Genomic DNA, 13,418 nt, shown 5'->3' with positions numbered 1-13,418 from the left:
AGGCTGTGTAAGGGCTATTTGACCAAGAAGGAGAGTGATGGAGGGCTGCATCAGATGACCTGGCCTCCACAATCACCCGACCTCCACCCAATTGGGATGGTATGGGATGAGTTGGACCGTAGAGTGAAGGAAAAGCAGCCAACAAGTGCTCAGAATATGTGGGAACTCCTTAAAGACTGTTGGAAAAGCATTCCAAGTGAAGCTGGTTGAGAGAATGCCAAGAGTGTGCAATGCTGTCATCAAGGCAAAGGGTGGCTACTTTGAAGAGTCTAAAATCTAAAATATATTTTGATTTTTTGCTTACAACATGATTCCATATGTGTTATTTCATAGTTTTGATGTCTTTGCTATTATCCTACAATGTAGAAAATAGTACAAATTAAGAATAACCCTTCAATGAGTAGGTGTGTCCAAACTTTTGACTGGTACTGTATGTAAAAGGAGTATAGTGTTTGTGACATACTGTACAGTGTGTGTTTGCTTGTGTTTTTTGCACTCTAGGGTTGCAGGGGTTTCACTAGGGTTGCAGAAGTTTCAGATGACAGGACCAACCCTTCGGTAACCCCTTACATCCAACTAACCTTCACCAAACACCACTCATCTCCCAACCTGGGCACCTCCTGTCCTAACCCGTCACCCCCTCCTCATTCTCCCTGAGGAAATAAAAGTGTTCATGGAGAGAGGATCAGCCACTATCTCTGCTGAAGACCATAGGGTACCATGCCACTGCCAAACTACGCTCCAAGCAGTAAGGAAGTCATGCCTGTGCCAAAGAAAGCAGGTAAGGGTTCATGATCTAGTCTGTGAGCTTACATGTGTCAATACATGATGTAATTGAAAGCGGACCAAAACCCTCTCCTCCTCAGTTGAACAGATTTTTAAAGCAAATGTAATAATCAGTCAATCAGTATTACATTAATATAACATTTTATTGGATTTCCCAATAAATTATAGAAATTACAATTTTTTATATATATTTCACATTTTCAGAAATTAGCATTCATAATTAATATTCACATTCTCATGAATACATGTTTCGCGTCTTGCTGTGTTATAAATGGTTTTACTTTATCAAACACCAGGCAAGTAATGAATCATTTTGGATTGTTTTACTTTGTTGACATTGTATTGTTATGTCTCAAATGATTCATTGTAGTTTGTCAGTAACTTAACTAAATAATAAATAGGAAATTATTTCATTACCATTGGGTCATTTGTTTATAATACTTTTGAGATGACATTGTACCTAGTGAATAGGGAAATTAGGATTATTGTGGCTGATGTATTTCTGAAAATCAAGTTATTCAAGTTCCTATGCCTGCCTCTCACTGAAAACTACATCCAAATATGGAGTAAGGCCAGTGTCGTACTGTGCAATGCTGCCAGTGTTGTTTTTCCTGACAACCTCAGTTGCAAAAGGCCAGTGCCTCCAGCCTTTTCTGGGCCGCAGGATTAAGAAACGAGTCGTTATTTTAAGTTAACAAAGGAACCGACAGCTTTTTCACTGTGTCATACTCAAAGACACGTTTTAGCACTGGTATATGGGTCATGGTGGAGTCTATATGTAGGCTATGGGGCATGGTGGAGTCTATATGTAGGCTATGGGGCATGGTGGAGTCTATATGTAGGCTATGGGGCATGGTGGAGTCTATATGTAGGCTATGGGGCATGGTGGAGTCTATATGTAGGCTATGGGGCATGGTGGAGTCTATATGTAGGCTATGGGGCATGGTGGAGTCTATATGTAGGCTATGGGGCATGGTGGAGTCTATATGTAGGCTATGGGGCATGGTAGAGTCTATATTAGGCTATGGGGCATGGTGGAGTCTATATGTAGGCTATGGGGCATGGTGGAGTCTATATGTAGGCTATAGGGCATGGTGGAGTCTATATGTAGGCTATGGGGCATGGTGGAGTCTATATGTAGGCTATGGGGCATGGTGGAGTCTATATGTAAGCTATGTGGCATGGTGGAGTCTATATGTAGGCTATGGGGCATGGTGGAGTCTATATGTAGGCTATGTGGCATGGTGGAGTCTATATGTAGGCTATGGGGCATGGTGGAGTCTATATATAGGCTATGGGGCATGGTGGAGTCTATATGTAGGCTATGGGGCATGGTGGAGTCTATATGTAGGCTATGGGGCATGGTGGAGTCTATATGTAGGCTATGGGGCATGGTGGAGTCTATATGTAGGCTATGGGGCATGGTGGAGTCTATATGTAGGCTATGGGGCATGGTGGCGTCTATATGTAGGCTATGGGGCATGGTGGAGTCTATATGTAGGCTATGTGGCATGGTGGAGTCTATATGTAGGATATGGGGCATGGTGGAGTCTACATGTAGGCTATGGTGCATGGTGGAGTCTATATGTAGGCTATGGGGCATGGTGGAGTCTATATGTAGGCTATGGGGCATGGTGGAGTCTATATGTAGGCTATGGGGCATGGTGGAGTCTATATGTAGGCTATGGGGCATGGTGGAGTCTACATGTAGGCTACTGTGTGTACTCTGATATTCACACCCTAGTTCTTACAGTAGCATTTCTGTGCAGGTTCACTTTTATAAGAGTGTTGTTCAGTTACGGTTAAGCTACTTGGAATCTTAAGTGTTAACTACTGTTTTGGCATATGGACTTTATTATAAGGCTAGCTAAGGAGAGAGACAGACAGACAAAATATGACAGACAGAGAGAGAGAGAGAGAGAGAGAGAGAGAGAGAGACAGACAGGCAGACAGATAGACAGTGCTCATCACTGGGTGTTTATTATGAATATATGATGTCGATAACATGTTGCTTATTGGCCACCAGTTAGTTACAAGCTGTATCATGTTCCTTTGACAGGCCCACTTTGCCAAGTACCTCTTTCCGCCTGTCTTGCTGCCAAATCTCTCCCCCATCTCATCAATCAGCTCATCAAACTGTTTCCCCCTCTTCTGACATCGCCTCTCCAGACCACAATGTTCCCACCGGATCAAATCCATTCTTTCAGCAGTCAGCTCTCACACAGCCTCACTGGCCATGTCAAGTCTCATACCTCATCTCTGTCTGTCACTTTGCTCCATGAAACTAACCTCTCTGAATGCTGCCAATGATCCCGTCCACTTTTTTTCTATATTGCTATATTTCTCATCTTCCTTCTCCCTCTCCAGTTTCCACTCTGTGCTTCTCCATATATCCCTCTGTCCATCCAACCCTGCTATGGATCCTTCACATGTATCCAGTCCCAGCTCAGTGTGGCCTCAATGTCCCATCACTCCCTTCTCACTCCCTATCACTGCCATCTCTGGCTCCCATGGTAATGAAGTGTGAAGTCATGGACAGTAACTCAAGTACCTGGCTGTGAAACACTACGTTTTATTCATGGCTGTTTGATTCTGTGAAAATCTGACCGCTGAGGTCCGTATCTGATTGCTTCAGTTCTGACTCATGATGAATTATATTTCTTCAGATTGCCAGATTTAAATTTAGACAGTTGCATTGCTTTTCATGACAATGTACAGCTAAACATTAATTATTACAAAGTCAATTGGAGCTAGGTCTTCACGGGTCCGGGTGGACCCGATATACCCAATTTCGGACCAGGGCCTGATCGGGTTCGGGTCTGAAATTCTAACTTATCCCTCAGGTCCGGGTTGGGTTCTGTTTGATTGGACCCGGCCACGGCTCTGCATAGCCTCTAGCATATTTATTTTATGCTAATAAGGTGAATTTATTGACTTATAGAAGGCCTAGCCAACATATACTGTAAAGACCTATTTGTTAACCAGAAGAACAACTTGGCTGATAAACAGATTGTTTTGGTCACTCGTTCCAGTTAGGGTACGGGTTGGGTCTAGGTCGTGTTGTTCTTGGGTCCATTCTGGTCCTGGTCCAACTTTTTAGACCAGTGAAGACCTCTAATTGGAGCCCATCACCTCCCAATGACTTTCTCCTTCTTTTTCTTCAAGAATGCTGTCATGTATCCTCCTGTTGGTTTGTACATCTTTCTGTCCATGCTTTTTCCATCCATCTCCATTTCATCATCGGCTTGGAACACAGCAAGTTTTTTTTTAGACACTTCATAACAGAGGGCAAAGGGATGGGTCTGAGCTTTGGCCAGCTCCCTTCACCTCTCTCCGTCACATCTCGTGATCTCCCTATCAGGGGAGATCCCGCTGTTCCCGAACCCGATCCGGGCAGAGCGCTCCATCTCATCCAGGGGGGTCGCGCAGACCACCGACGAGCACGTCCAACATAAGCAGCTTCTTTTCTACCATGTCAGAGGGGTCATCTTCCTGACTTCTGAAAGGCATCTACAGATGTCCTCAACATGGCCAACTGGCTTTCCTCCAATTACCAGGGAGGAGTCTTCATTTCATTCTCCGATTAGCTTCTGTCCATCCGCAGCACACCTGTCATATGTCCTGAATGTCGTTGTTACTGTGAACAAACATCATACTCATCTTCAAAAACATCTCTAGAATTTGACAAATGTTGGTTAAATGGACAAACTTTTCCAAGATCAGAAGAAATCTTTTCAAATGCTGTCCCCAATACTGTTGGACTTCCATTCCAATCCTTCCTCTGCCATTTCAATCCTATGATTTCGCAATTAGATTTATGGTTCAATGGATTCCAATGCATTTGACCCGTATGTTTGACCTGAGGTAGCAACCTCCCTTGTTTGTCATTTTCTGTCACTGTCTCTATGTGCCTGAACATTCATCCACCCGTTTTCTCTTTCTTTAAATGTCTCTATCTCTGTGTCAACTCATCAATCTCTCTGAGTATCTGTTTATCCATCTGTCAATCTGTCCAGGGCTTTGCTGGTGACCCCACTGAGAGCAGCAGGGTATCTGGCTGGGCTTATCCTCCACAGGGGAGCCAGAGCCCACTCATATCCCCCCCACCCCCGCCGGGCCCCGCTCATAATAACCAGCCAGGGTGATGTCTCACTCCATGGAGACTCTGGATGTTTTCTGGATGTCAGAAAGTATTCATACCCTTTCCCTTTTTGCAAAAATGTCTAAAAACCTGTTCTTGCTTTGTCATTATGGAGTATTATGTGTAGATTGATGAGGAAAAAAAACTATTTAATCCATTTTAGAATAAGGCTGTAATGTAACAAAATGTGGAAATAGTCAAGGGGTCTGAATAGTTTCCGAATGCACTGTATACTGCCTGTGAAACAGTCTCTTCAAATGAGGATCAGACACTTTCAAATAGCAAGATTGCCTGTCAAATGCTCCATCACATTACTGTGCTAGCAAAACATTTTAGCAGCCCCCCTCTTGACAGCGTTTTAGAGTTAAGTTCGTGCAATTCCACACATTTTGCCACGGGGCATAGAGAAAATGTTGATGTTTTAAAGCAAGTTTGCTGCAATTCTACGATTTAGCAATTTTATAACTCATTTCATGTAATTGTACTCATTTTGCCATGGGGCGGAGAGAAAAAATTTGCTGTTTGACAGCTAATTTCCTGCAATTCTATATATTTTTCCATAACAAAATCAATGGGGGCCCACCAGCCGATAATTCGACCATGATTACTAAGTAGCTAGCTGGCCGCTAGACTAATTTGCCTATATACAAATATTTTGCTGACATGGGCTAATTGAGTGACTATCAGTGTCTGACATAACAAGGGAAAAACTGCTGATGCACAACCAAATTTCAAAATTGCACCTAGTGTATTCTACTATTTTAACTTGCAAAAGTAAGGCTTATTACATTTTTTGGGGAGCCACCAATTGCCCATCCCTGCTTTAAAATGTATATTTAAATCTCTCTACCCTCGCAATGATTCTCCTGAATCCCTTGGTGACACCCTCCATCAATGTCTTACTTTTGCCATCTACTAACTATCCTTGGTTATCCTATTAGCCGACTCTTGCTATTTTTCTCTGTGTCCCTCCCTCTCCCATCGCTCTGCCCCTATAAGGGAGGATTCCGGGAGAGTATGGGGAGGGATGACGGATTAAGTGACCTGTCAACAACCCCTTTCCTTCCTACTGCCCACGTCCCGACTCCCGAGATCACATGTCCTTCTCCCTTTCCAAACCTTCCCTGATCATTACTTCTACTTGTTGTTCAGCACAGTATACATTATATGCATACCTTTCTGTCAAAGTCATTTTCATCTCTTTTGGACAGTGTGCAGCTGTTCAGTCTTCAGGACACATACAGTGTAAGTCACAAACATGGAAGCTTGATTGGAAAGACCAGTGGATCAGAGTTCAGCCAACCACGATGGGAAGTTGTTGAAAGACATCATAACCTCTAAACTGGGCATACAGTAATGTGGCAGCTTCTTTGGTACACATGCTTCAAGCAAGGAAGATAGTGAAGTTCTCAGCCTCATTCTTCCTCTGCTCATCCTCCCAGTTTCACTTGGCCTCTACTGATGTTGTAACAAGCTCACATTTTCCTCATTTTTACGTTTATTTAACTAGGCAAGTCAGTTAAGAACAAATTCTTATTTTCAATGACGGCCTAGGAACAGTGGGTTAACTGCCTTTTGTACCTTGTAAGCTCGGGGATTCGATCTTGCAACCTTTGGATTACTAGTCCAACGCTCTAACCACTAGGCTACGCTGCCACCCCATCCTGTCGGCTCCCTGTCCGCCACTGGGCAGACACGTCGCGAAAGCTGGAGAGTTAGGTTTCCCTCAGACAGGTGCCAGCATGGACTGTCCTGCGCAAAAGAGCTGGGCTAAAAGGACAGACTGGCCAATCCTTCCAGCAATGTGTTGGCAGGGCCGCCATGATCAATGACCAGTTGACCACCTGTCCTCTAAAAAGTAATCCATTGGTGTTAGCAAAGGCCCTGGCTTCCTGCAATGATGCAGACTGTCAGGAAGAACAATTAAGACATATCGCTCATGCTCTCTGCTATCCCCTCCATCACTGAAAGTTTGCTATCCAGCGACATCTTCAAACACATGTTTGGGGCATTTGAAAGCAGTACCGGTATCCTATGTGTGCATGTGTGTGTTATGTAAAGGAGAAAATACCCATATCAGTCCCTCCAGGATTTTGGAATTCTGCAATTCTGCATATTATACGAGGGGTTGCAAATTTGACCAATCACCACACTATTACTGTATAAAACAGTCAAATCACAGCAATATTACTGCATAAAACTGTTCAATGACCACACTACAAAAAGAAGGGCCGAAATTCTTACCAATCCCAACACTTTTACCACAAAAAATGGTTCAATCAAGCCACATAACAAATCCCACTATGCCCTCAGATGAACCATCAAACAGACAAAGCGTTAATACAGGACTTTTATGCTCGCTTCGAGGCAAGCAACACTGAAGCATGCATGAGAGCACCAGCTGTTCCAGATGACTGTGTGATCACGTTCTCCGTAGCCGAAGTGACCTTTAAACAGGTCAACATTCACAAAGCCGCGGGGCCAGATGGATTACCAGGACGTGTACTCAAAGCATGCGCGGACCAACTGCCAAGTGTCTTTACTGACATTTTCAACCTCTCCCTGACTGAGTCTGTAATACCTACATGTTTCAAACAGACCACCATAGTCCCTGTGCCCAAGAAAGCGAAGGTAACCTGCCTAAATGATTACCGCCCCGTAGCACTCATGTCGGTAGCCATGAAGTGCTTTGAAAAGCTGGTCATGGCACACATCAACACCATCATGTCGGAAACCCTAGACCCACTCCAATTCACATACCGCCCCAACAGATCCACAGATGACGCAATCTCAATCGCACTCCACACTGCCCTTTCCCACCTGGACAAAAGGAACACCTATGTGAGAATGCTATTCATTGACTACAGCTCAGCGTTCAACACCATAGTGCCCACAAAGCTCATCACTAAGCTAAGGACCCTGGGACTAAACACCTCCCTCTGCAACTGGCTCCTGGACTTCCTGACGGGCTGCCCCCAATGATGAGACAGTCTATAAGGAGGAGGTCATAGACCTGGCAGTGTAGTGTCAGGACAACACCCTCTCCCTCAATGTGAACCAGACAAAGGAGCTGATTGTGGACTATAGGAAAAGGAGGGCTGAACAGGCCCCCGTTAACATCGACGGGCTGAAGTGGAGCAGGTCGAGAGTTTCAAGTTCCTGGTCATGGTCTAAACACATCAAGGCAGTTGTGAAGAGGGCATGACAACACCTTTTCCTCTCAGGAGAATGAAAAGATTTGGCATGGGTCCCCAGATCCTCAAAAAGTTCTACAGCTGCACCATTGAGAGCATCCTGACGGGTTGCATCACCGCCTGGTATGGCAACTGCTTGGCATCTGACCGTAAGGTGCCACAGAGGGTAGTGCGTACTGCCCAGTACATCACTGGGGCCAAGCTTTCTGACATCCAGGACTTATATACTAGGCGGTGTCAGAGGAAGGCCCCAAAAATTGTCAAAGACTCCAGTCACCCTAGGCATAGACTGTTCTCTCTGCTACCGCATGGCAAGCGGTACCGGAGCGCCAAGTCTAGGACCAAAACGCTCCTTAACTGCTTCAACCCCCAAGCCATAAGACTGCTGAACAATTAATAAAATGGCCACCCGGACTATTTACATTGACTCCATCCCTTTGTTTTATACTGTTGCTACTCGTTGTTTATTATCTATGCACAGTCACTTTACAAATTACCTCGACTAACCTGTACCCTCCCATATTGACTCGGTACCGGTACCCCCTGTATATAGCCCCGTTATTGTTATGTAATTTTCTTGTGTTACTTTTTGATTCAAATTATTATATATTTTTTTACTTTATTTTGTAAATATTTTCTTAACTCTATTTATTGAACTGCATTGTTGGTTAAGGGCTTGTAATTAAGCATGTTACAAATAAAATTAGATTTGACATGTCAACAAACTTTTACCCCAGTCAGTGCATTTTCAAACCTATGGTTGACTTCTTCTGAGCTCTGGTACAGATAACATGAATTTGTGTGTGAATGGGTCCCTTGAGAGATACTGGTAGATGAAAAGTAAGAGTCCACAAAAACCAGTGAACTTGAAATAAATGAAGAACAGGAGTCAAGTATCTGAGAACACCCTTGTATTGTAAGCCATCACAAGGTATCACAATAAATATTTTGACCAATCAAAATGACATGAACAAAGCCACATTTAGCATAACTTTGGACCATATTTGCAACAACTTCCACTTTACTGTTTCATTGACATTTCGCAATGAGTTATCTAAGTAAACAAAGCATTTACTGCAAATCAAGCATATACCTGATGACCAAACTGTCAACCGATGGCATGTCAAAGAGGTACAGTGCCTTGCAAAAGTATTCACCCCCTTGGTGTTTTTCCTATTTTGTTGCATTACAACCTGTAATTTAAATAGATTTTTATTTGGATTTCATGTAATGGACATACAAATTTGGACTATTTTGTGTGAAGTGAAATGAAAAAAATAACTGGCTTCAAAGAATTCTAAAAGATAAAAAACGGAAAGGTGGTGCGTGCATATGTATTCACCCCCTTTGCTATGAAGCCCCTAAATAAGATCTGGTGCAACCAATTACCTTCAGAAGTCACATATTTAATTAAATAAAGTCCACCTGTGTGCAAGTGTCACATGATCTCAGAATATATACACCTGTTCCAAAAGGCCATAGAGTCTGCAACACCACTAAGCAAGGGACACCACCAAGCAAGTGGCACCATAGTTACACACGCTCAGGTTTTCTGTTTTTTTCACAAGAAAAAATATTTTGCAAAACAGATTAAGTCTGATAGGGGAGAATGAGAGATGAGCTGAATCAAGATGGATAACCCTGTGAAAATCAAGTAATTTGAGCTAATGTCGCCCATAGACGAAAGGAGACTGACGGACGGTGACAGTCCGAGTGGAAACAGCAATAGCACCCAGTTTTCTGAGAAAGTGAGATGACAAATGAATGGACAGGAGGGAGAACCAGAGATTAAACAACAGCCAGAGTACTTCAGCAGCAGAGACAAACATGCTGTCAGTGGCGTTAAATAACGTCCATCACACACAACTTGTAATCTTATAACGGCCTGAACCCTGGTGTCAGTGGCTGTGACGTGTGTCCTTAGCGGATGTAAAGCCGTAACCCAAACCTGGGCTGGTATGGGTAAACTACATTAATCAGTGCTAAGAAAAAAGACTCAGAATAGCACACACACTCCAAAGTGATATATGGCATTAAGGCAAATAGTGGGAGGGAGGGGGGATGAAGGGAGAGAGTGACAGGAGCAGGGAGATAGAAGCAAGGGAAGAAGAGATGAAGAGAAGGAAGGGAGAGAAGGAATCATGGACAGTAACTGCACCTAGCACCAGTGGCGGTTCTAGACCATTTCAACTGGGGGGGCCAAGCTGGGGCCAATTGTACTGTTAGTGGGGCCAGTTACATTAGATGTTATTGTTGTCATATCGTTTTCTTCACTGCATTGCAGGCATTAGCAGGCAAAAGACCATGTTCATAATGCAGATGCATGTGGTACGATACTGTTGTGTTCCGCCTAAAGCCGCCTCTCTAGAAAATGTGTTAAATTAGTGTTCCGCGTTGCCACTGTCTAAAGCGGATGTAAAAAAAGAATGATAGCAAAAATTAGTTATGTAAAAAGTATTTCATACTCCCCCACAAGGGGGTTCAAAATTGTTGTAACCGGGGCACAACCTCTACAAACTGCACCTAGCACAACCTCTACAAACTGCAACTAGCACAACCTCTACAAACTGCACCTAGCACAACCTCTACAAACTACAACTAGCACAACCTCTACAAACTGCAGCTAGCACAACCTCTACAAACTGCAGCTAGCACAACCTCTACAAACTGCAGCTAGCACAACCTCTACAAACTGCACCTAGCACAACCTCTACAAACTGCAGCTAGCACAACCTCTACAAACTGCACCTAGCACAACCTCTACAAACTGCACCTAGCACAACCTCTACAAACTGCAACTAGCACAACCTCTACAAACTGCAGCTAGCACAACCTCTACAAACTGCAGCTAGCACAACCTCTACAAACTGCACCTAGCACAACCTCTACAAACTGCACCTAGCACAACCTCTACAAACTGCAGCTAGCACAACCTCTACAAACTGCACCTAGCACAACCTCTACAAACTGCAGCTAGCACAACCTCTACAAACTGCACCTAGCACAACCTCTACAAACTGCAGCTAGCACAACCTCTACAAACTGCACCTAGCACAACCTCTTCAAACTGCACCTAGCACAACCTCTACAAACTGCACCTAGCACAACCTCTACAAACTGCAACTAGCACAACCTCTACAAACTGCAGCTAGCACAACCTCTACAAACTGCACCTAGCACAACCTCTACAAACTGCAGCTAGCACAATCTCTACAAACTGCACCTAGCACAACCTCTACAAACTGCACCTAGCACAACCTCTACAAACTGTAGCTAGCACAACCTCTACAAACTGCAGCTAGCACAACCTCTACAAACTGCACCTAGCACAACCTCTACAAACTGCACCTAGCACAACCTCTACAAACTGCAGCTAGCACAACCTCTACAAACTGCACCTAGCACAACCTCTACAAACTGCAGCTAGCACAACCTCTGCAAATGCACAGTGAATAAATACATAACAACAATCTGACACAAGATAATGTTCTATTTGGGAAAGAGAATGAATTTTTGCCTCTTTTCTGTAGGAAGAAAATCCCAGGCAGCTCCTGCAGGTATGATTTCTGTAAAACTGCATGTATAAGTACTGAAAAGCCTTTGTAAATCCTGACTAACAATGGCATCCCAGGAATTACATTAGACCGGTGGTGTAATTCAAACTGGATTATCTCATCAATATACCGTTAATGGATTTCACACTTTATCTCTCTCTCTCCTGATAACAGAGGTGCCACCGGTGTACGAGCCCAATATTCATGATCCCACCACCAGAGCTGACCTTATGAAATGTAAGGCCATGTAATTGGCTCTTTATCACTTCGGGCCTCACTCTCTGTAATGCATTTGATGCTAAGTCCTGCTTGCCCACAGCCTATACAATGTTGAAATGCACAATTATGACCTGGCTTACAGTATATCCGCTTTACGGCCTACACAAAAGAGATTGTACTTATCTCAATAATATCACAGTACTCATCTGACCTTATCTGTTCTCCGACCCTTTCATCTCATCCATATTCAACCAACCACTCAACTCAATTCCTCTCTCTTTACCTCATCGTTTCTCTTTCTCCCCTCAGACTGGATCCCCCTCTCCCTGGATGACAAAACGGCCCAGAAGCTGCTGTGGATATCCGAGAGCAACCTCAAGGTGTCACGTATGTCAGAGGAGGTGTGTCCATACCCCATGAGACCGGAGAGATATGAGCATTCGCCACAGGTTGGTCTGCCATCCTCAGTTTCAGGGCACACATCATAGTGCCATTGTGTAACTAAAGTGTGCCCACCGTTTTGGACATGCCATCAGTGCATGCCTGGCTCTAAGACATCTCTAATCTACCCTTTCTACTATCCGCTCTCTATTCTGTGCAGGTGCTTTGTAAGGAGGGGCTGTTGGGGCAGAGAGGGTACTGGGAGGTGGACTATGGCGGCTGGGTGGTGATTGGGGCAGTGTACGAGAGCATGGGCCGGAAGGACGGGCCATGTGGGCTGGGGGAGAACGAAAGCTCATGGGGTGTGGGCTGGGCCGGCTCCTGCTACCACGTCTGGCACAACGGGGAGAACGTGGCGGTCGAGCTCCCTTTGTGCAACACCATGAGCATATACCTGGACCAGCCCGCTGGCATCATCAAGTTCTTCATCGTGGAAGGAGAAGGGGAGGCGGAAAAGGCGGTGCGACTGATACACAAGTTCAAAACTGACCTCAAAGAGAAGATTCTGCCTTGTTTCTGGGTTGGCAGTAAATCCTTCTGTTGGATCCGGAAGAAAGAGGGACAGTAACAAGAAGGGTGTAGGAAAGGAGAGATGGAATAACGGGTCAGGGAATTTGTAAGAGAGGGAGGTAGAGTGAACGAGAAGATATATGTTTCTAATATTTGGAGAAAAAGCACTGGTGTCAGAATGCAGAATTGAAGCAGAGAATAATGGAATCTTCACAACATGAAATCAGTTGTAATCTGTAAGATTCACATCATGTCTATTGTTTTAAGTGTTGCTGTTATCCCTCTGTTGCATGAGGACAACATACATATGAATTACTAGGTTATATTATAATATTTAGAATGGCAATTATATTGAATATTAATATTTATTAGTACTGTCAGTAGTTTTGTTACAGCACTAGTTTGTTAGTGTTAAAGTAGGGTGTGTAGTTTACATTCATAGCTTGTATCATTTTATATCTGATTTAACCATGGTCATGTATGAATGTGATGAATAAATAAAACTGTGTAACAATAGAAAAAATATATAGAAACACAACATGCAAACATGTCAACGATGTTACTGAGTTACAG

General features: G+C 43.9%; 1 protein-coding gene across 3 annotated transcripts; it reads left to right on the top strand.

The window, feature by feature from the left end:
- Positions 1–596: 596 nt before the first annotated feature.
- On the top strand, positions 597–13,383 carry LOC115203088 (tripartite motif-containing protein 16). 3 transcript variants are annotated; one of them, XM_029767456.1, is made up of 6 exons: positions 710–781; positions 4,803–4,976; positions 11,652–11,678; positions 11,850–11,912; positions 12,204–12,343; positions 12,496–13,383. In XM_029767456.1, the coding sequence occupies exons 2-6, from the start codon at positions 4,931–4,933 to the stop codon at positions 12,901–12,903; spliced, it is 684 nt and encodes a 227-aa protein (XP_029623316.1). In that variant the 5' UTR covers positions 710–781; positions 4,803–4,930; the 3' UTR covers positions 12,904–13,383. The 3 variants fall into 3 exon arrangements, with proteins under 3 accessions (XP_029623325.1, XP_029623308.1, XP_029623316.1); XM_029767448.1 differs by lacking the exon at positions 4,803–4,976 and having other exon boundaries at positions 598–781; XM_029767465.1 differs by lacking the exons at positions 4,803–4,976; positions 11,652–11,678 and having other exon boundaries at positions 597–781.
- Positions 13,384–13,418: the final 35 nt, after the last annotated feature.

The sequence above is a fragment of the Salmo trutta genome, chromosome 1, assembly GCF_901001165.1.
Source record: "Salmo trutta chromosome 1, fSalTru1.1, whole genome shotgun sequence".
In the NCBI taxonomy this organism is placed as follows: domain Eukaryota; kingdom Metazoa; phylum Chordata; class Actinopteri; order Salmoniformes; family Salmonidae; genus Salmo; species Salmo trutta.
This window is presented reverse-complemented; position numbering and strand designations above follow the sequence as displayed.